Source organism: Emydura macquarii, unplaced genomic scaffold (genome assembly GCF_026122565.2).
Source record: "Emydura macquarii macquarii isolate MOO-44397 ecotype Brisbane River unplaced genomic scaffold, CSIRO-AGI_Emac_v2 contig_3113, whole genome shotgun sequence".
In the NCBI taxonomy this organism is placed as follows: Eukaryota; Metazoa; Chordata; order Testudines; family Chelidae; genus Emydura; species Emydura macquarii.
Window position 1 is genome coordinate 1904762 of NW_027133250.1, and position 23869 is coordinate 1928630.

At 52.9% G+C, this 23869-nt stretch overlaps 1 protein-coding gene across 3 annotated transcripts in view; it reads right to left on the reverse strand.

Moving 5' to 3' along the window:
- Positions 1–558: 558 nt before the first annotated feature.
- Positions 559–23869, reverse strand: part of SCMH1 (Scm polycomb group protein homolog 1) — a 116246-nt gene continuing 92935 nt past the window's right edge. For all 3 annotated transcript variants that reach the window (XM_067530708.1, XM_067530706.1, XM_067530707.1), the window contains 3 exons: positions 11173–11376; positions 6853–6995; positions 559–2702 (listed from right to left, as the gene is read on the reverse strand). In XM_067530708.1, the coding sequence (XP_067386809.1) occupies positions 2577–2702; positions 6853–6995; positions 11173–11376 (473 nt within the window). In that variant the 3' untranslated portion in view covers positions 559–2576. The remainder of the gene's footprint in view (positions 2703–6852; positions 6996–11172; positions 11377–23869) is intronic.

Consider the following 23869-nt stretch of genomic DNA (forward strand, 5'->3'; position numbering starts at 1 on the left):
AGAGGGCTTCCCTGGCCATGGAGACGCAGGGAAGTGCAGGCGTAGGGAGAGGGGAAGCAAAGAGGCTGGCGTCATTTGAAAGTTACCAAGGATTAATCATGATCTGCTGATAGGAGCTTCGGTTCTGGAGTCAGACGAGCGGCTGCCACGTCTCTGGCTGTAGGAATTGCGTGGAAGGCAGAGACCTCGAGCAGAGACGACCTACAGGACTGGCCAGGCAGCTGCCTTGCGTTGCATTTGCTGCTGTGGTGTAAATGCTGCAGAGCCTAATGTACAAGTCAGGGAGGAGTGGGGGCAGGCCAGAGGCTGCAATGGCTTGTTCTAATCCACACACGGCTGCAGCCTCCGGCAGAACCAGCTTCCAGGGGTAGCGAGAGGCCTCCCTTGTGGAGAAGCTGCCATGCAGGGAGAGGCCCCCTCCTCACCTGGGGGTGGGGAGATTCCAGGCTCCTGAGGGGCTGACAGCCCCATACAATGGGCCCGACCCGTGAGCGGGGTCGTTGCAATAGCAGACACATCTAGGCTTCTCTAGCCACCTGACAAAGCCAGTCAATGAGGAACTTTGTTATTCTTTTATTTATAAACAAATCAACATAAAATAAGTGCAGAGGAGAGCGTTGGCTGAACCTGCACTTGGGACCTGCCTACGACAGGCCTGGCTGCAGCTGGAGATCGGCATCAAAGGAAATGTGAAAACCCGGGCAGAGGCTCCTGGGCCAACACCCAACGAGTCCATGAGGACTCCAGTTCGTTGCGCTGTGCTGGGCGCCGGGGACAGATGCTGGGATGTCAGCAGAGATCTTGTTTTACAAACAGCCTTTTATTACGGCTGGATTTTCTTTCAGATTTCCTCTGAGGGGCAAAGCGGACCCAGCACGACTACGCTTGGCACTCTGACCAGGTGAGCCCTTTGCACAGCCGGTGCATTTGCACAGGAGCCCCTGACTGGGGGCCGGGGAGGAGGAGAGAAGGAAGTGCTTGCAATGGAGATTTCCCGACATCCTGCCCTGTTGGTTAATGCAGACACTCAGCGTAGGGAGGAGGCCAGGACACAAGCACCTGCATAACCTCTGGGCTGGCTCATGCCCTCTGCTTGTCGCATGCCAGGGAGTGAGATTCTCCGGGGATTTCGCAGCCTTTGTTGTCCATGGCAGGGCTCTAACAGCTGTGAGTTCATGAAAAAGTGTCCACTGGCTTCCTAGGGAGCAGGCCCCTGCCCCACGGCAGGTGTGGGGCACCTGGCTAGGTCCTTCCCCACTCACTTCTCTGCAGCTGCAGCAACTCAGAGGTGGGACAGCGGGTCACTGCTCAAGTGCCGTCACAAATAAATATACCAAGGTTTGAAACAAGCACACACGTGCCAGTCGAGAGCTGGGACACGCCCCAGGAAGGGCAGAGAGAGGGACGGCCTGCCCAGAAATTGTGATCCTGCTGTCTCAGCCAGCGCCCCCGTCACACCCCGCTTTGGCAGAGGGCCAGTGGGAACCCGCTGATATGTGACAGAACGAAATGGCGAGGCCAGGCCTTTCTAACGGTACCATCTGGAAAGACGAACCTTTACACGGCTGGTAAAAAGCTCCGAGGGTTGCGATTTCATAACAGGTACAAAAACATTTCATTATTGTTTCCTAAACAGATGACAACTTAAAAAGAGAGAAGAATACAACAGCGCGCCCAGCCCTCCTCGCCCACAGCTCGCGCTAGCTGTGAAGGCCTCAGTCCATTCAGTGTCTGCCTCTGCGGAGCATCCCTCTTTGTCAGAAATAAATACAAAGAAATTCCCACCTTGGCATCACCAGCACGGGGAAGCCGTCCAGCTACAGACCCCCGGGCAGGAGGACGAGGAAAGGCTGCTCTGTCCACACAGCAGGACTAGCAGGCTTGCATGCCCATGCTCTGTGCTGCAGTCCCCCGCACACAGCCCTTCACAGAAGGCCGGGCACAGGGTGGACACTGTTTTAAGCTTGCCATTGTGTTACTAAGAGTGGATTTGCAACTCCAGGAGTTGCATTGTCACAGCCTGTCCAGTCCAGCCTGGCATGGAGGGGCGGAAAATGCCAGCATTGGAGGATCTGCAGCAGAGCTGTCCACCTGGTAGCGAGGAAACAAGGCTAAGCCAGAACAGACAGGCCAGGAGAGACAAGGGAACCAGGGCAGAGGAATGACATGAAAGTCACACACTCCTGCAGCGGAATAAAAGGGAAAGGATCCAGCACAACAGAAGCCAGGGCGCTGAAGAGCTGTCAACACAGCGTGTCTTCTCCCCCCTGTGGTGCAGAGGGATTGGACTTTGCAGACTGAGGAGCAAGGAAAGGGTTCTTCTGTTTGCATCAGGATGTCCATGAGTCGAGCTCTGTTTGGTCCCCAGGAGAACCTGTCTGTCTGTCTGTCTCCTTTCACGTGCCCACTGTGCTCCTGCCAGTGGAAGGAGGGGGTGGATGGAGGGTGTTTGGCGGGATCCATGTAGTGATCTGCAGGCGTTTCTGGGAGGTGTCTGCCTGCGGTGTATGCATGCGTACCAGTCTGCAGGGGGACGCGCACGTGTGTGGCCAGGGCTTGTCCCACAAAGAGTCCTCTCAGAACTTGCCTTGCTTTAGTTTGTCGATGTGGTAGCTGAGCTTCAGCGCCGGGCCCAGCTTCAGCCCCATGTATTTCATCATCATGTCGCTTCGCAGAAGGAGCAAGGCCTTCCCGTCGATCTCCTGGCAGGAGGGAGGAAGAGAAGGTCAGTGTGAGCGAGGTTTGCTCTGCCCCACAAGCCCTGGCTGGCACCATCATTAGCCCCAAATCACCGCCTGGCTTAGCATGGGCACCTCTGGAACTCGCTCCCCCGGTCCAGGGGACAGTACTGTGGTGGGGGGCACTAACGGACGCTGGCAGTGGGGCCAGGCAGGTTCTCCTGTCCCTGCAGTGCGTTATCTTCTTGTTAACCCTGTGGGAATACTCCTGACTGAGCCAGCCCAGCAGTGTCTGTCAGCCCCTTGCACTTCAGCCACCCCCTGCATCCACCTGACACACTGTGCCCCACAGCTCCCCCCAACCCTGGTGTGCACCCCCAGCCCAGCCACTCCCATGGGCAGGATCCTTCCCACCCCCGCCCCGTGCCAAAGGAGAACGAGCCAGCCCCGGGCACGCAACTCCCACAGTGCCCTCACTGGCTCAGGTGGCGTCGCCGCGGGGGAGGGCTGCCGTTCAGAAAGGAGAAAGACGGGGCCCAAAGGAGCAGGACATTCCCAGCAGTGGATCCCTGCCTGTCTCCCCCGCACACCCCGTCTTCGGTCCCACAAGGAAATGGCAGCTGCTAAACCCTCATCTGCCCCCATCCCCCAGAGCTTTGCCTTGATGTAACGGGAGTATTGGGAGGGAGTCATAAGGACGCTCAAGACACCGGGCAGGGGCTCTTCAGACAACAGGGAGGGTTTGCTGAGGCACATCTGCTAGGGGTGACTTGGGGGGCTGAGGGCTGCCACGGCACAGCCCCACTGTTTGGGCACGCACCAGATCGACACTTCCTCAGCTGTGGGCCCCGGCCCCCGGGGTTAGCGGAAGAGCTGGCTGCCCACATAATGCTGACTCCTGCTCCTTATTTCCAGCTGTTTCCAAAGATATCCAGGCTCTTCCCTGTGAAGAGCAGCCTCAGGCCTGTGTGAAAGTCGGCTGGAGACAAAGACGAGTTTCCTGCGCCCGTGTCGCCATCGCTCTGTCAGAGGAGGACGTCAGGGAAGAGAATCTGCCGACTGCAAGAGCCAAACCACACCCAGAGCTGGACACACTCCCTGTCTGTGTCAGCCAGCGCTGTGGGGGCAAGGTGGGGGTGGGTGCTACCAGTGGGAAGGGAAGTGACATGTCAGTGGCCCCCACGGCTCGGGGACTCGTGTCTGGGCTAAACCCCAGGACTTTGACGTCTCCCTTCGCTCTCGGGGAAGGCCTGGCCGGTTCGACACGCCTGCTGGCATGGTGCAGTGGGGGGAGGAGGAGGGAAGGCTGAGATGCCCCCAATGGCCCCTGAAAGTACAAAGGGGAATGTTGTTGTGAAACTCGTTGAACAGCTATGCTGAGGTCTCCCACAAGGCAGGCGAACGGAAGAGCCTGGTGTGTGCCAATGCCACAGTCCATCCCTGCCATGGCTTTGGATGTGTGCTGTTTTTATGAGTAGAAGGAATTACTTTACGGGCTTTGTCCGATAATCTTTTTGTCCCTAACTTGGAGAGACGTCGTCTGTCCTGGGATGGGATCAAAAAGCTGGGCTCTTCTGAGGCAGTTTTGCCCAAGAGACAGGCCAGAGTCAGCCAGGGCCTAATGCCTCGGACGGGTTTATTTTTGGTGACCATTTAACTGCAGTAACCTGCACTCCTGCAGCACCTTGCACCCAGCATTTCAACGCACTTCACAGGCACCCCGCATTTTAGCCTCACCCTACCCCGTGCACGGGAGCCAATGGCTGCCCTCCCCATTCAGCAGCGAGCAAACAGAGGCACGGTGACTTGCCTAGGTCGCACAGCAGCTGCGTGGGACGGCCAGGAATTGAACCTTGGTCTCCTGATTCCCAGTCCAGTGCCTTAACCTCCCCATTGTCCTCCCCAATTTCTCCTTCTTTTGGCTTTATTTATTGTCTCCAAAGGGACGTGCCTTTGAGTAGCCTGCTCACAAGGCTTCCCACAGCTGTTGCAGTGGGCAGACTGGGTTGGCAGGCATGCACTGGAGAGGCGGTAGGATGCTGAGGAGTGTGGTAATGGAGCTTCCCCCAGTAGAAGAATCTGCTACGTCCTAACAACCGAGATGACTGCACACGCCCCACGCTACCCCTACGCGAGGCTAAGGACAGTCAGCAGAATCGAACACTTCCTGGGTAGCGGGCAAAGGGGTTTCAGTCCTTCCCCAAAGCTCCCCCAGTGCCAAGCGGAGCTCAGAGGAATAGCCTGCAGTACAAAGGCACTTACTTTCTTCCCTGAAACCGAAGGCCCAAACCATCCCGGGTGCTACTGTGCTCCAGAGAGGCACCTGGGCCGTGCTGAGTCATGTTACAGCATCATGAGCTCCTGCACCTGTGAACTCACGCCAGTGGGGCCAAAAACCCTCCATTTACACACCTTTAATTCCAGGCAGCAACCTCGGGGACCAAACGCTCAGCCCCCCAAACAGCAGGTCTCTGCCTGGTGGGGGCAGGTTTCTGGAAAGTCTGAGCAAACTTCACTCTCCTGTGACTCCCCCAGCTGGAGGCAGAGGACGGCTAGTGGCCACATTGCCAGCAAGTCCTAGACCACGTCTCCTGAACAGGAACATGTCAAACGTGCCTGAAGCTTGAAACCTGAGCTGGATAAAACCCTCCCTGAGCCCGCGGAGGTGGGAACCCGAGGCTCTAAGTGACTGAAGAACATGCTCAGTGGGCAATGCTAATGTAGCCGTTTATTAATGGCCCCCTGCCTTAGGACATCACTCGACATTCCCTGGCCAGGCTAGGCCGGGAGCTCTGACGGGACAAGAGGCTGTCAGGAGACCGTTTCCATGGGGGAGATTTTAGGTGCCTCACTGAAACACATACAGAAAAGTCTCTAACAACAAAAAACAACCTAAACCAACCCAACAGCTACTGTGATTTGAAGTCTCTGAAATGTTCGGTCCAACCTGCACTATCCTGCAAATGGTAACTTGTTTTGTCCACTACATTTCTCTCTGAAGTGCAGACCCAGGGGCTGCGGCGTTAACCCTGGGTAAAGCACCAGGCACTCTTCTCACGTGATTAAAAAAGTATCTTCCATTTCAGAGCCATCTGTACTGTCACCTGATAAAAACTGCCTCCCGCCAAGCAGCAGCCACTGCCAGTGTGCCTCCCTCACTGGCGAGTTCATGAAGACCGCACAGATTAAAAAAAATCACCAAAAGTCAGGAGATGCAGAAGTTCAACCTCCAGCAGTAACCTGCACTCAGGGCTCGCAAGGCCTGAGTCAGCAAGATGCTGGGCATCCCAGCCCCATTCCAGGAGAGCCGTAAGCATGTGAATAGAGACACGGACTCCCTGTGGGACGACAGACAGGCGTGGAATTAGATATGTGCTCAAATGCTTCGCTGGAGCACGGCCAGGGCACTCAGCACCTCGCAGGTTCAAGTCTGCACGCGGCACGGTCTGGCTGCACCCGCGTTGCCATTTAGGACAGGAAACGACAGCGGAAAGTAGCGAAGTGCTTCCTGGAACCTCATGTCTGGGATTTCCACCTTCTTGTAACTTTAACTGTGCAGCCGACTTAGTGAATGACCGCAGGCGTTCTACATTTAACAGACAGACACCAAGACATACAGACCTGAAACCTTCCAATCCAGCCTCTCCTGTGGGGAGGGAGGGTCTTTTGACCAGCAACTCACTGTCATTCAGTGGGATTCACTGTGAGGGACACACCTGTCCCTGCAGGGAGCTGAATTCTAAGGTGCCAGGGTTGAACTATTTCAGCAGAGTGAGTCGGTAAGAAAGGGCACAGTCCTCGGAAGAGCCTGGGCCCAATCCCAGCTGAGAGCGGAGAGCTGGGATGCCCGCACACGTTCACAGCCTTGGAGTGCGGCACAAGGTGCTTGTCGACACTCTGCCCTGTGTCTCATGGGAATACCCGGAGATGTTCACAGCACTGGAGTTACCTTTGAGCAGAAGGGAAGTGAGGCCGCTATCACAAACCTCGGCTAACATGCCAGTCAACGTACACTGGAGGTGACCCAGTGCTGGCTGCAGAGCTGGACTGGAGCATCTAACTGGGCTTTTCTGTCTCCTTTTCTATGACTGAGAGTTAACATCACTGAAGCACCCCGATTTACACCAGGGGAGAATCTGGCCCTCCAGCTGGACATACACACGGCTATATTTACGTGTTTTCGAAAGAGGTCGGCATGGGGTCCCAGCTGTGGATCAGCTTCCCGTACAAAATGCATCACGTCCTCCACCGTCCAGGACGAAGGGTCTCGGCTGTTCAGCCGGGAGGTTTCTCTAGGTCCTAGGTACCTATCGGAGCCTGAAGAGTGGGACAGAAAGAGAGAAACAGTCATTTAGTGCATCAGCATTCTGGACAATGTCAGCACAGCGCCGGCACGGCCGGTGGCGGGGAGTGAAGGCTGACGGCAGCACAGTGCCGGCGCGGATAGTGGCGGGGAGTTGTTATTTACTCCCCTTCCCTGGTTTCTCACTCTCCCTTTCTGAAACACTGGCAGAGACCATGCCAGGAGTTCACCCTGCCAGGCTTGAGTGACCACCTTTGTCTCGCAGGCTCAGCACAGCACCCTCCAGCCCACCCCGCAGCCGCAGGCTCCCCTCCTCCAACCCGCTCTACCTGTCCCTGTGACCCCCATCTCCTCCTGCCTCCCTTGCCTGACTCTTCCCTGGTTCCTTCCCCTCAAACTCCCCAAGTGCTCGGCTCAGAATGCCGTCCCTTGTTCCCATCTGCGTTTTCAAGTCCTGCCCCATTCTCCCTTTTCTTTCTCTTCCGAACTCATTCAATGCATCATTGTTCCGTTCCGTTCTGGAATCTGGCTTCTGTCCTCTCCTCAAATTGGGCTCACCAAGGTCTCCAACAACCTCCCCTTGGCCTGTATCTGTTCTCATCCTACCTGGCCTTTCTGCTGCTCATCCCACTACTGATCACATCCTCTTTCTTGACATGTCTTTCTTAAAGAAGTATGGGTTGGATGAATGGACTATAAAATGGATAGAGAACTGGCAAGAGCATAGGGCTCAACGAGTAGTGATCAATGGCTCCATGTCTAGCTGGCAGCCGGTCACAAGCGGAGTGCCCCAGGGGTCGGTGCTGGGGCCGGTTTTGTTCAACATCTTCATTAATGATCTAGAGGATGGGGTAGATTGCACCCTCAGCAAGTTTGCAGATGACCCGAAGTTAGGGGGAATGGTAGATACCCTGGAAGGTAGGGATAGGATACAGAAGGACCTAAACAAACTGGAGGATTGGGCCAAAAGAAATCTGATGAGGTTCAAGAAGGGCAAGTGCAGAGTCCTGCACTTAGGAGGGAAGAATCCCATGCACAGCTATAGACTGGGGACCGACGAGCTAGGCAGCAGTTCTGCAGAAAAGGACCTGGGGGTTACAGTGGATAAGAAGCTGGATATGAGTCAGCAGTGTGCCCTGGTTGTCAAGAAGGCTAATAGCATATTGGGCTGCATTAGTAGGAGCATTGCCAGCAGATCACGGGAAGTGATTATTCCCCTCTATTCTGCATTGGTGAGGCTGCATTTGGAGTATTATGTCCAGTTTTGGGCCCCCCACTACAAAAAGGATGTGGAGAAGTTGGAGAGAGTCCAGTGGAGGGCAACAAAAATGATTAGGGGGCTGGAGCACAGGACTTATGAAGAGAGGCTGAGGGAACTGGGCTTGTTTAGTCTGCAAAAGAGAAGAATGAGGGGGGGATTAGACAACAGCCTTTAACTACCTGAAAGGGGTTCCAGGGAAGATGGAGCTAGGCTGTTCTCAGTGGTGGCAGATGACAGAACAAGGAGCAACGGTCTCAAATTGCAGTGGGGGAGGTCTAGGTTGGACATTAGGAAAAAGTTTTTCACTAGGAGGGTGGTGAAGCACTGGAATGGGTCACCTAGAGAGATGGTGGAATCTCCATCTTTAGAGGTTTTTAAACTGCGACAAAACCCTGGCTGGGATTATTTAGCTGAGGTTAGTCCTGCTCTGAGCAGGGGGTTGGACTAGATACCTCCTGAGGTCCCTTCCAACTCTATGATTCTATGTCCTCGCCATCTCCTTTCTCAATGACTGCAACCTGATAGTCATTCAGCCCGGCTGGTGAGATCACCTTCCTTGCCTACCACACTGACCCCCACCCCGAATGCCTAGACTGGCTCCCTTCTCCACTGAATCAACTTCAGGCTTCTTGCCTTCTCACATAACTCTGCCTCCTTACTTATTGTTTGTTTGTTATCAAGTCAAGGCCCCCGGGAACTGGTGGGATGGGGTGGCAAGGGGCTGAATTACAGAGAGAGGACGGAGAAGGTATCACGTTTGTTAAACAAAGGCAGAACAAGGACAGTGAACATAAACAACGAGCCTGTCATTAGCACAATCACTCTGCTCCTACGTTATACCCGCTTCCTGCACTCTGCATTGTCCTTGGAGCTCTGTGGGGCAGGGACTGTATCTTTCTGTGTGCTTGGGAAGCTCCTTTCACACAGTGGGTGCTGCTGCAAGCTGCCAACACCACTAGCCTTCTCAGGCAGCACTCAGCTCCCAGCAGGACTCGTCCCTTGGCCTCTTCCTGAAGATAAAGAATTCTGCACATCTCCCCAAAACCTCTTGTGTTCTTTCTGAGCTATGGGAGAGGGAAGGGAATAGATTTTCTCTAAAGATCTGAACAGAGCTGTGTCAAAAAGAGCAGAGGTTTGATCCTTGGCCTGGCCCAGTGCTCATTGAGTGCCCTTGCTAGGTCGGAAAATGCTGGTTCGGTTCTACAGAATAACGAGTGTTGGAAAGTGGTTCCCTGGGCAAGTAAAGCAGATTTTTCACCCCACTAGGAGGCGTGCACCGAGACAATGTGCATGCACCCACATTGGGAGGATTGGCAAAGTATCAGCCCTTGGACCCTGCCTCATTGCTGCCTCTTACCACGGCCTGCTCAAGTCCTTCAGCCTCCTTGTTTCTCCCCATATATATATATATATATATATATATATATATATATATATATATATATATATATACATTTGCCATTTACACTGACTTAGTGTTTTTGATTACAGAAAAGTTAAGTGTTGAGGGACAAGGGAGCTGCAAAGCTCCAGGGGAAGGAGGAGTTTGTGCATTGTAATGATCCCTTAAACTGCACATTTCTAAGGGAAATGATGTGCCCAGGTGTGGCAATGCAACACCACAGACACCAGGGGACCATCCAATGCCTACTAGGGTTATCAAGCTGGCCTTTACTAACTGGTGTCCATTAGAGAACTGGGGTCTGTTCATTGGTTAAAAATAAAGAAATACAAACAAATGTGTTACAGCAACAAAAAAGCTTGTGTGGTTAAGCACTCCAGGGTCAGGAAATGCCGAGGAAAGGGTGAGTGCAACACTTTAGACTATGACGCAGCTGGTAAATATGATAAGTGCTAATCTTAAGGGCACATGCAGCTACACTTGCAGTATTTTAAAACCTGGGTCCCTTGAATTAAAGCCGGCCTGAAAACATCCACATGCAGGCAGCCTGAAGGCTGAATGTTCAGCACTCACTTTCCTGGCTCCTGAGCACTGAATTATGCAACCTTAACATGCCATTAACTGAGTTGCTTTGTGTTTGCACATGCTGCACCCAATTCTCCATTGCGCTGCAGCCTCTCTGTGCACTCTGCCCCCTTCAAGGGCTTCATCTACATGGCTGTCTCTCAGGGAGCTGCCTTGACACAGACCCGGAGCATCTCGAAACTTGGGGTCAGTGTTAGCTGTGCACAATGCCATGGACAAGAGGACCCAAATCATAAGTGTGCTGTATTGTTGCGAGTTTGAACTCTCACGTTCTTGGTGATGTCATGCACACACAATCACATCATTTCATTACAAACAGATGGATTTGGCACACGCTAATTTACTGCATTTGGCAACTTGGCTGCGCCTGTCCCACACACCATTAATTTGACAAATCACAATATAACTGAAGCATCACTAGTGATCTACAAGCACCCATCCAGCTAGGTTCACCTCATGCATTCATCAGCTGGCTGATATGCATACCCATCTGCCCACACATCCGCCCCGTATGTCCTCATTCATAACTCACCTAGCGAGGTCTCCTCAATCTAGCTGCTTCCAATCCATTCAGCTATCACCCCTCAAATCCCCATCCATTCAGCAATCGATTCATCATCTGAACTGCTTCAATTTACACACCCCAGCCTATCCATCAACAGCTTAGTCACCTAGCTCATCATTCCCAGCCATTCACCCATTGACCTCCACATCTCTATTCAGCCACACCATTAACGGTCTGTGCTATCATCATCCACTCACAACTCCACCCACCAACGTACATCCATCTCTAGAACGTCTGCTGAACTGTATGTCTAACAAGCTGCCTGTTTGATTGACAGTATACAGGCCAGTCTCGGGTCCTTGCTGACGTTAGAAAAAGGTAACGGGAGCTAGAAAAGCTCCATGTTCCCAAATGAAGAGCCTTAGAGGGGTGACTTACCCCCAGAACTAAGCCTACGCAAGGCAGAAGCATTGCCCTGAGTGAGGCTAGAGGGCTGGTGCAGATGTCTGTATCCCTGCAAGCGGTAGTCTCTGGAATGCCTGCTGGGACTGGATGAATTGACAGAGTTCAAGGCAGAGTCCATTGGGTCCAGGCGAGGTTCCAGGGGACCTGGGAGACCGTCTCCCAGAACAAAGGTTTCACCTGTAAGGCACCAAGTTACAATCAGAACCAGTAAGGCGTATGCAGCACATAGTACAATTCTATACAGCACACACACATACGAGCAACAGCCATACTGCCCGCATGGTGTGCCAGAGAAATCAGAGAGAAAGGGGTCATTGACTCAGCGCTGCAACATGGTGCTTGTCTAGCCAGTTTCAGTCCTGCTGCTCTCCAGCGCAGTTTAGCTGCAGTGATGGTCCATACCAAGATGTGTGCACTACCTGTTCCTTTGTTAGCATCAATGCCAGTCCCAGCTTGCCCTCTCACATCCTCCTACTGCTTTCACGAGCACCTGGCTTTGTCTGCCAGTGGCAGACAAGGGACAGAAAGTCTGCTGTTCTGAATAAGATCTGAAAGTGTTCCCAAAATCCATGCAGAAGGGGAATTCCTTCTCCAGCTCACAGCTCCAGCGGCGGGAGCAGGAGCTTTGGCACAGCCTGAGTTAAGGCGCTTTGTTCTTTCCTGCGCTCTCCCTCACCTTGCTATCATCCACTAATGTGAAGTGACCCCATCTCCGCCCCCTGTTGGGGTGGGGGACTGGGCCAGGGAGTGAATCGATCCCCCTGCTCTCCACATGCACTCGGGTTCTATTGCTCGAGAGGAAGACAGAGCCAGTGATGGCTTGCAGAGCCCGTATGGCACTTCAGGCTCCAAAGGCTTGCTTGCTTTACGTGTCCTTACTGCTGGCTGAAAAAGGGCACTCCCTGACCCCCAGCAAACAAGGGGTTAAGTCCAGCTCAGTTCCCCCTGGCTCTGAGTGGGGAAGGTATGACCCAAAGTCACAGGGCTGGGCTGAGCCCACTCTGGGCATTCCCTTGCGGCAAGCACTAACCTCAAGCCAAGGGCCCAGCTGGGCTATCCTTGGCTTTTCCCACCGTTGACACAGGCCTTTCATGGAGCCTGGACCAGGCTTTCCCCAGACACAGACAGAGCACCGGGCTCTCCTTATCACCTGCCAGGGTTAGTGCTGATCACGTCATCCAGCACCGCCACTGCTGCTGTCACGCGGGTTCTAGCACTGTCAGTCACTGTCCCCTTCGACCTGCCAGGAGGGCTCTGTGCATGCACACAACGGGCCGATAACGTGCTACGCACACTTCCGAGCCCAACAGGCCGTAGTTCTCATTAAAGATAAGGCTTCCGAGAGGATCACGCGAATGGAGGCGGAGGAGGCCTCCCCTGCGGCTGGGTCCTGAGCAGGGAGGTAACATTACTGCAGCTAGTACCATGATGGTTGACTCTGAACACGGCCTTTGCGATCACACTACCCCTCCCTGGTTCCCGTGGGAGAGAGCAGCCACCAGGGTGCGCTCGATGCAGGGCCTGCAGTATTGGAATTCACGTTCTTTCTAGCTCGCCTCCAACCAGGATTTTCTGACCCCCTGGCACTGCTCGGTTCTCCCTCTCCTCAGGCATGGGGAAAGGCTGAGGCACGAGGGGGAGGTATGCTGATCTGGATGGTTATACGATGTTCATAGGGATGATTTAGAGCTTAAGCAAGTGCCTCTAATGCCCTGGGATACTCTCCCTCTGCTGTGCATGTGGCTGTGCACATGTTGTTCAAGGGTCTCGAACGGTCGGGATAGATGCTGTTAATGAATCCACAGGCGCTACACGACAGAGCCAGCTCCGCCAGCCCAGAGCCCAACGCAATAGTCCCCAAGCGGTTCTTTGTGAATGACGTGCTAAGTCTAAATGCTTAAGAAGCAGATGGTTAATGGAATGAGATGCATTGCCTTGTGCTATGTGTCCATCACAGGACACTCTTTCCAGCCTGGCTACAAGAGCAACTTTTCCCAGGGCCAGCAAAGAGACATTGCTCAGTTGTTATTTGAGCTGCCACTCAAAAAACGCTCCAGTGGCCGGAGAGAAGAGAGAACTGAAACCTGGGCAGGTGCGCCTCCTGGGACTTGACTTTCTTCCCCAGAACTTCAGAAAATTGCTTCATGAGCCCACAAACCAAACAGAGCCTAACCAAGAGCACAGGGAGACAAGGCAGGGATGGCCGCGGAGGAAACGTTATTTATTTTATAAATAACTGATTAATAAAACCCACACAGGAATCACCAGATTTGATGTGGGAAAACTGTGCTACAACCCCAGCAAGTGAGATCACGTTGCAGTCGTGTTGGAACTACAGAGCCATGGGACAGCGTATACTGCAGCTGTGGAAGGGGGTAATAAATAGCTTTTTACTATCCTCCTCCACAGCTGTAATATAAGCTGTTCCATGGCTCTGTAGTTCTAGCACAGCTGCAACCTGGTCTCACTTGCTCCAAAAATGGGGTTTCCACTGTGGTAAAAAATACAATTAAAAAAAAAAATAGAGTATAGCTGATTCCTACCACAGACTAACTGACTCAGAGATGCATGAAAGGCAAAGGAGGCTGGAAATGCCATGAATGCTACTGCAGTAGCAAAGTCCAGAACTCAGACAACAGAGGATCCAGAAGGTAATGGAGGTATTCTCTCCTTTGCCAGCTCGATTGCCAAAAGCTGGGATAAAGGAGACTTGCGTTTAACACTCTCTATTAGGGGAAATGTTCATAAACATGAGCACTATATCTGAATTTGATAGAGACCCAACGTGCTCCGCAGGCTTCAACTCAAAGGCTGAGTGCAAAGATTCTCAAGTGCAAGGGGGTGGGGAGGAGAATAAAGTGTTCCGAAGATCACCAGCCAGGTATTTTCCCAACCTGAATGCAGAAACACACAGTGCAAGTGGATGAAAGGATTTCAAACAGTTGGTTTGCACTGCATCTCTGATTTCTACCTTGGCTGTATGCTGCCTGTAGAGACTGCAGGAAGAGACCCACAAGTGCCAGGAGAGCTTTGGGAGCTGTATAAATATTAATACCAAGAGGCAGCTCTCCATTGAGAGCAATGTCCTCCAATGCAGGAAGAAAGACACTTCCTTTGAGCTGGCTAAGGATATGGAGGTAAACAAGGTCAAGAGTTGCAAGCCAATGGCTTTGGGAATACTGTGAGCTGAGGCCACAATCGCAGCTTCTCTGAAGCTGCTAAGGAAACACCTTTATTAGTCCAAGTTATAGAAGGAATGTGACTTTCAAAGCAAGTGGGGAAGGGGCTGGATTCAGGGGACCCGATGTCGTAACTCTTCTAAGGTAACTCTAGCATGCTCCAGTCACAGGCAGCGCCACTCCAAGCAATGCCAGGGACGACACATAAAGGGGGATAAGCCCACAGCAGATGAGCAAACGTTCAGTGCATTTGGCATTGTAGGAGGCAGCAGGAACAAATGGTTCCTAGCCTTTCGTAACTGTTGTTCTCTGAGATGTGTTGCTTGTGTCCATTCCATGTTAGGTGTGTGCCTGCCCACGTGCACAGCTGCTGGAGATTTTTTGGCCTTAGTAGTATCTGGAGGGCCGGCTCTGGCTCTCTCTGGAGCCCTGCACTCATGTGTTGGTATATGAAATGCCACCAGCCCTGTGTCCCCTCTGTTCCTTTTTGCCATCAACTCTGACGGCAGGGCAAAGGGCGAGTCATGGAATGGAAATGAGCAACACATCTCGAAAAACAACAGTTATGAAAGATTAGTAATCGGATTTTATTCTTTGAGTGCTTGCTCTTGTCGATTCCATGTTAGGTGACTCACAAGCAGTATCCCTGGAAATGGGCTTGGAGTTCACGGATGTGTTGCTTGCAACACTGTTCTGCCGAAGCCAGTGTCATCCTGGGCCTGCTGGGTGAAGGTGTAATGACTCGCGAAGGTATGGACGGAAGACCAGGTAGCAGCTCTGCAGAAGTTTTAGATCGGCACCTGGGCCAGGAAGACTGCTGACGAGGCTTGTGCTCTGGTAGAGTGGGCTGCTATAATTGCTGGTGGAGGCACCTTGTTTGCTCATAGCAGAACTTAATGTAAGAGGTTATCCACAAGGAGATCCTCTGGGAGGAGACCGGCAGGCCTTTCATCCTACCTGCTACGGTGATGAAGAGTTGCGTCGACCTGCAGAAAGGTTTAGTCCTTTTGATGGAGAAGGCCAAGGCTCATCTAACATCCAACGTGTGCAGCCTCCACTCCTCACTGGATTTGTGCGGTTTTGGAAAGAACATCGGTAGAAATATGTCCTGGTTACCGTGGAACTGTGATGTCACCGTTAGTAAGAAGGCTGGGTGGGGACGCAGCTGGACCTTGCCCTTAAAGAACACCATGTAAAGTGGTTCTAAGATTAGCGTCTTCATCTCAGAAACATTTTGCACTGAGGTAACTGCCACCAGGAAGGACACCATCCAGGAGAGAGCAGGAAGCTAATGGCTCAGAGGGGGAACTTGTGAGCCTTAATAGCACTAAATTCAGCTCCTAAGGTGGTACTGTATCCCTGACCTGAGTGTAAAGCCTCTCCAGGCCTTTCAGGAACCTGATCATCATGTAGTGGGAAAAAGCTGATCTAACTCGGACTGGAGGATGGAAAGCCGAAATAGCTGCCAGGTGGACTTTCAGTGACCAGAGGGCTAAGCCTTGCTGCTTGAGATGTAACAGGTAATCCAATATGTCCTGCAGTGAGGGCTGGAGGGGACAGGTTCCAGTCTGAAGCCCAACAGGAAAACCTCCTCCATTTGGCCAGGTACGTTGCTCTGGTGGAAGGTTTCCTGCTGCCCCTCAGGACCTGCTGAACTCGCATGGAGCAAGCCTGCTCTTCTGCACTCAGCCACGCAGCAGTCACGCCATTCGGGTGCAACAGCTGGCCATGGTCCAGGGAGAGGAGGTCCGGCCAGAGTGGAAGTTTCCATGGGGTGCTGCTGACAGCTCTAGCAATGTGCTGAACCAGTGCTGTTGCGGCCACGCTAGGGCTACCGGGATCATGTTCGCCTTGTCCCACTTGATCTTCAAGAGAACACTGAGAACCAATGCTATTGGTGGGAAGGCGTATAGCAGTGCCCCGCCCCTTCCTGTAGGAGCAGGAAGGCATCGGATAGAGAGCCCGTGGTGTGCCCGCCCAGTGAGCAGAAATGGTGGCACTTCCTGTTTTGCCTGGATGTGAACAGGTCCATTTGGGGAGTTCCCCACCTTTGGAAGATCATGGCAGCAGCCTCTGGGTGGAGAGACCACTCGTAACGAGATGAGAAGGATCTGCTGGGGAGATCCGACAGCGCATTCCTGGCACCAGGGAGATAGGAGGCCATGATATGAATGTTGTTCTGCATGCGAAAGTCCCATAAGCGACAAAAATGATGAGGGGGCTGGAGCACATGACTTCTGAGGCAAGACTGAGGAACTGGGCTTGGTTAGTCTGCAGAAGGGAAGAAATGAGGGGGGATTTGATAGCGGCCTTCAACTACCTGAAGGGGTTTCCAGGGAGGATGGAGCTAGGCTGTTCTCAGCGGTGGCAGATGACAGAACAAGGAGCAACGGTCTCAAGTTGCAGTGGGGGAGGTCTAGATTGGATATTAGGAAAAACGTTTTCACTAGGAGGGTGGTGAAGCACTGGAATGGGTTACCTCGGGAGGTGGTGGAACCTTGTCCTTAGAGGTTTTGAAGGCCCGCCTTGACAAAGCCCTGGCTGGGATGATTTAGTCGGGGTTGTTCCTGCTTTGAGCAGGGGTCCCTTCCAACTCTATTAATCTATGATTTTATGATTTATGTGGAGAGAGCGATCCTCCTGAGAGCAGCGTCCTTGCGTGCTGAGATCATTGAGGTGGACTCCCCACCCCAGATCTGAAGCGTCGGAGATCAATGTCACCAAGGGTGATAGCCCCTCGAAAGGCATCCCCTCCAACGTAGAATGAGGGTTTGTCCCCCAGGTTAGGGATGACAGGACATGTGCGGGAACTATGACCACAATATCCAAACTGTGCCTGCCAGGGGTGTAGACCGATGCTAGCCACGACTGCAGGGACCTGAGAAGTCAAATCACATAAGTACAAGCTGCCATGTGGCCTAGAAGCTTGAGGCATGTCCGTGCAGTTGTGAGGGGGTGGCCTTGGACATATGCCATGAGGTCCAACATGACTTGAAACTGGGGCTCCAACAGAAAAGGCCAGGCCTGGGTGGAGATGAAAATGGCTCCTATACACTCTATCCATTGGACGGGACAGAATTGATTTCTGCTTGTTTATAAGCAGACCCAGATCCTGGCAAGTGGCCTGTAACAGACTGAGCTGCACTGGACCTGGGATTGCGAATTGCCCCTGATAAGCTAGTTGTCGAGGTGAGGATAGATCTGTACCCTTTGACACCTCAGGTAACCAACCACTACTGCCGTGCACTTTGTGAAGACCCTTGGGGCGCCTGAAAGGCCAAATGGTAGTGCTGTAAATTGATAATGGTGTTGGCCCACAATGATCAGAGGAATCTCTGTGTCTGTGGAAAACTGAAATATGAGGTCCTGTATGGGTACCTGCACTAGAAAGGCCGCCGAAGAAGCCTGAGTTCTGGTGGAATGGGTTGTGATGATTCCCGGCAGAGGAACATTCGCTTGCTCGTAACGAAACTTGCTGCAGGAAGGTATCCAAGAGGAAATTTGTTGGGAGGAGACAGGTAAGCCTTTCATCCTATCTGCCACCGTAATGAAAAGTTGTGTGGTCTTGCGGAAGGATTTCGTCTGTCCTATGTGCAATGCTAAGGCATGCCTACCATCAAGTGTGTGCCACCTCCGTTCCTCTTCCAAGCCATGCGGTTTTGGAAAGAACACTAGAAGAAATATGTCCTGGTTGTTATGAAATTGAGACACTACCTTGGGTAAGAGGGCAGGGTGAGGCCACAATTGGACCTTGTCCTTACAGAAGATCGTGTACGGTGGCCCTGAGGTAAGTGCTCTAATCTCAGATACCCTTGTCACTGAGGTAATTGCTACTAGGAAGGACACCTTCCAGGAGAACAACAACAAGGAATAGATAGCCAAGGGCTCAAAGGGGGGTCCCATGAGCCTGGATAGAACTAGGTTCAGTTCCCGGGGGGTAATGGGTCTCTAAATTGAGGGTAAAGTTACTTGAGGGTCTCTATACTTTTCAGGAACCTAACCATCAGAGTGTGGGAAAAAACTGATTTCCCTTGTATTGGAGGGTGAAATACGGAGATGGCTGCCAGGTGAACCTTTAATGAAAAGATAGCTAGGCCTTGAAGCTTAAGGTGCTGCGAGTAATCTAGAATAGCCTGAACTGATGTCTGTTGGGGTGAAATTCCTTGGGATGCTGCCCAGCAGGTGAACCTTTTCCACTTGGCAAGATGCGATGCTGTAACGGAAGGCTTTCTGCTGCCCATCAGGATTTGCTGAACCTGGGATGAACATGCCTGTTCTTCAGGGTTCAGCCATGCAGTCTCCACGCTGTCAGATGCAGAAACTCCAGATCCGACGGTGTTTGCCACAGGGCCATAACCACCTTGAGCAGTTCTTCGTGCACTGGCAGGGCAACCCTGGCCGGCACCGCAGCTGCCAGCACATCAAAGAGATTGTCTGAGGTCTCCTTGAGCTTCTCTGCCTCTAAGCCTGCGTTTGAGGCCACTCTCTTAAGAAGCTCTTGGTGGGCCTGAAAGTCGACTAGCGGAACTGATGACCCAGTTGTGACTGCCTCATGTGGGGATGAGGAAGATGACTGCATTGGTACAGGAGGTGGCGGCATCTCCTCCTGTTGCAGGGGGACTGATGTGGATGTCCCCTCTCGGGGCTCGGAGTCCACCTTCAATACCGAACTGTGAGCTTCCTCCAGGGCTACTGGCACCATGGATTGCTTCCCTGATGACCTGTAGGAGTACGGCCCTGGGGCCACAGGAAATCCCCAGGGATTCTAATATGGCCCCTGCACCAGTCACTGGCACTGAGGTCTACCAGGAGCTGAAGGGCAGGGACCTGGCTCCTGCACCCTTGAAGATGGCACTGACCAAAGCGGGTGGTAGTATGTCTGTCCTCCCCTGAAGATCATGGAGGGGCTGTGGCTGACTCCCTTCTTGCAGGATGATGTTGCAGAGAGGGGGACTGGTGTCTCGACCCCTGAGCCCTGTAGTGCTCTGATGAACGCCGTCTTGGCATTGGGGAGCATGATGTCAGTGCCTGGTAGTGCTGCTCCCTGGACTGGTGCTGAGTTGATGAGGACCTATGCCAGGAAGAGGAGCGGGATCGGTGCTGTGCTGAAGATGAGTGTCTCAGTGGCAGGGATCGATGATGGCGTTGATCATCCCTAGGCAAAAGTCCAGGCACCAATGACCGGATTCTGCACCATGTAGGTACGGGAGAACTCCTTGGTGCCTGGGATCGGGATCGATGCCGACCCCCTGCTGGTGAGCGTCTCCGAGACGTGGAACCAGATCGGTGCCAGCTGTCTGAGTGCAAAGTCCTCGGTGCTGGAGCTCAAGAGTGGTACCACTCTGATGTCAAAGATGGTCTTTGGTGATGACACTCGGCCGCCAGGGATGTCCCAGAGACGGGGACCAGGAACGCACCCTCGGGGACTGGTGCTGTGACAGCAGGGACCTTCTCCGTGGTAACCTGGCTCGTGGGGATGCATGCCGAGGCTCAGAAGAGTAGTGTAGCCATTGGGAGGGTCCCATCGCACACTTCCCTTTAGATGATGGTGTCTTCTCCCTTCTCGGTACCGAAAGAGGCTTAGGCATAGGAGGCAAAGGAAGGGCCATCAAGTCCCTTGCCGCTTGAAATGCCTCTGGTGTCGATGGCACCATCAGTTGGAGATGCATCCTTCCACTCCTAGGAGTCGGGGGCGGCTCTCTCAGTGGGCTCGAGGCCCCAGGTGGAGAGCTCCACTCCTGCTGACCCGGCTCAACTGGCTGGTCTGATAGAGGCCCCACACTCGACCCCACATCCCTGGTTTTCTTTGGTGTGGGGGAGAGGCCTCTATCAGAGCGCTGTTTTTTCTGCCTCTTCTTCGACGGAGAGGAAGACGACAGGTGCTGCGGCGGTTCTGGTGCCGGTGAGGCGCTCTGCACCAACGTGGGGCTCAGCACCAATATGGATCAAGACAGCTCCAAGGCTGGTCTCAGCACTGCCTCCATCAGTAAGGCCTTCAGGCAGATTTCTTTCTCCTTTTGAGTCCTTGGACTGCACTTATCCTTTCTATGTGATTCCCCTAGACACTTTAAGCAACTGTCGTGGGAGTCACTAAGTGGGAAGGTAGTGCAGGGCTTGAAACCCAAGACTTGGGCATGCCCCGCTCCAGGGCGGAGGTCCCTATTTACAGTACTTAACAAACAATAACAACACTAGAACTAGATAATGACTACTTAAGGGAACAATTGTAGCTCTCGCAATTCCAGCAACCGCAATTCCAGCAACCGTCAGTGGCAGAAAGAAGGAACTGAGAGGGTGCAGGGCCAGCGGTTCCTGATATACTGCGGCATGTGCACAGGGCTCCAGAGGGTGCCACAACCGGCCCTACAAATACTGCTAAGAGAAAAAAATTCCAGTAACTGTGCACGGAGGCGCGCTCACACCTAGAATGGAATCGACATGAGCAAGCACTCGAAGAAGAATCTGGGCGGCAGCTGCAGAAGACAGAACTGCCTCCTAGAAGTCTGAAGAGCATACAGGCCGAGAGAACGCAAGGTGGCCCTGGAATCTTTCAGGCCATGAAGCCTGGTATCCATTTGCTCTGAAAATAGAGCACTGTCCTCGAAGGGGAGGTCCTGTACTGACTGATTTATCTCTTGGGACAGACCCGAGGACTGCAATGAAAGTACCGATGCATTGACACCGCTGAGGCCATTGACATCTTCCTCCCCAGGACCTGCCTCTACCGCTGGGTCCATAGATTCAGCGCCAGGCTTGGATTCCAAATCTGGATCCCATGCCTGGGCAGTCAGTGCCACAGACCACTTCTCGGATGTGGCCATGGATGACTGATGGGTAAAGGGTCTTAGCATCATTGGGATCCTCCTATGGATTCCAATATGGCCATTGGGTCGGCCATTGGCTTTGGGGCCAGAGTCCCACTAGAAGGCAACACCCAACATTGGCTCACCTGGTAAGTGGTGCTTTTGGGGGAGGTGACCGGACTCCCCTTCGGATTCCGAGGAGGACAATCCCTCCCTTGGGGACCATGGCAGGGCCAATGGCGCTTATTGCTGCCAGCTGAAATGGGGCCCTGGGGAGTGGTACTGCAGGGAGGGTTACCGGCGATGATAATCCTTGGAGTGGTGCCGGCCAGGTGGGGAGCGGTGCTGAGACGGTGGTGAGCAGTGCGGTGTTGGAGAACGAGGTGGTGGGGGTTGGTGCTGGGGATCAGCACCACAACGTCGGCAACCAGTGCCATGAGGATGATGATTGGTACCAGGGAGATCTAGACCGATGGTACGCGACTTGTGATTCCCGCCTCGGAGCCAGAGACCACAAACACGGAGCCAGAGACTGAGGTTGCAAGGGCAGAGACTATCTTCTAGGTGCAGAGGACTGGGGCCAAGGTGTTGTAGACTGGGGCCAAGATTCTGGAGAATGGTGCTGTTCTACGGGCCACTACAGCGGCCCCGTTGCTGGTTTTACCCTGGAGGCAGGTGCCTTGACTGGCTCGGTCGCCAATATAAGGGCACTTGGGACGGGAAGCACTGGAATGACCACCAGGTCCCTAGCCGCTTGAAATGCCTTCAGTGTCAAAGGCACCATGAGGTGGAGGGATCCCCTACCACTCCCAGGAGTCAGAGGTGGCTCGCTCAATGGTCTTGCAACCCTGGGAGGAGTTGTCTCCTGTTGCCCTTCTACAGGCAAGTGGCCTAACACAGGTCCTTTGTCCAACCTTGCCTTCTTATTCTTTGACTCGGGGGAACGCCCTCAGTCCACTCATTGCTTCTTTTGCCACTTCTTTGGCACCGGCGAAGGTGAATGGTGCTTAGAAGGGCTTGGTGCCAGTAGGGCAGGCACTGCGCGCTGACGCTGACTCACTCAGCACCGATTTGGAGCGGGATGGTTCTGAGGCTGGTCTAAGTGCTGCCTCGTCAACAGCGCTTTGAGACGGATATCCCAGTCCTTTTTAGTCTGCAGTCAGAAGCCCTTACAAATTTTACACTTGTTCTCCAGCCATACAGGCAGGGAAGTACCAGGAACTGAAGCTCCCAAGGAATATTTATTTCCCTACTGAGATTTTGAAGAGATAATTTTGCTACACTAATTTAAGTACTTGAAAGAAACCAGCCCTAACTAGGAGAGAAACCCAAGGAAGATGGCCAGCAAGCTGTATCCTCTTTTGGCCCTTTCATGCTAGAGAGGAGATCCATGCAGCATCAAGGGCTGTGGTCACTGGGGGCTCGAGGCCTGGAATGCAACCAAGCTCAGTACTGATGCTAGAGGAAATGCTGTGTAACATTAGGACAGCATATGAGCATCGATCGGGTGAAAGCATCAGCAGCATCACATGCAATGCATGCAGGCCTTGGAGCAAATTAGATGACGGGACAACCTGGCTAGCCATGAAACATGGTGCATATCACTCACACAGCCTGAGAAGATTGTACACGGGACCAACCTGTGGTCACTAGCCACGTCTCTGGCTCATGAGTGCCGGCTAAGTCGTTGTTATGGTCTTGGTATGTCCAGTCTAGAAACTGAGTGTGGCACAGAGGAATCAAATGCATTTCTCCCAGCACAGAATTTAACCTGCTCTTTGAAGAAGCATTTGGATCTCAACATCTGCAAGCGTGCCAAAGCCTCCACCCTGACAGGCAGGAGGTGCTGATGTGACACTGTGGGCAGAGCATTCAGTCACAATTCCCAGCATGCAACCCGCCACTGTGTGGCCAACAAGATCACACTGTAGGTAAAGTGGAGCACCTGTCCTGTGTTGTGTACTGCACCCAAAATGACAAATGTGAAACCTGCAGTGAAGGATGGTTTCTCACTGGGTGAATTAAATGAACCTATTTTTAAAAGAAGAAAGCTGGAAAACAAATCTCCTGTGCAATGAGCAAAGAGGAGCCATTTGAACAGTGACACTGCAGGCTTCTCTGAGGTCCTGCCGACACTACAAACTGAGGTAGGGCAGATGACAATTCAGCTGCAAGTGCAGACCCCAACCAAAAACTGTGTTCAGCACCACTTAAGCAACTGAGGTTACAGGCAAACTGCATTCAGCACTGGAAACCTTGCCAGCAACCATTCACTTTGCAGCACAGACAATGGCTTTCCTGTCTTGTAGCTGGAGAACCCCTCTGCTGGAACGGCAGATGAGCTGCTAGTTATTTCAAGGCTGTTGCTCTACTGACTGAACACCTTGACACCTTACATCCTAACTGGTCCTGTCACGGGGGCGTTTCCGGACATCAGTCTGAGCGCTGAAGCTTTGGCTGCAGTAATAGCTTGGAGCTGGTCTAAGCTTAAGTGAGTGAAGGGAAAGTGACTTTCATTCTATTCCCTGGGAAACCTGCTGGCCGGAGGGAATCTTACAGACCAGTGGACAGTGCCAGAACAGTTCCATTTGCCTCTAAAAATGGCCTGCACAGACTCTTCCACTGTGATTCAAGACATGGATTTTATCCCAAATGTTTACTGAACACAGAGGTTTAAACAGAGCAACT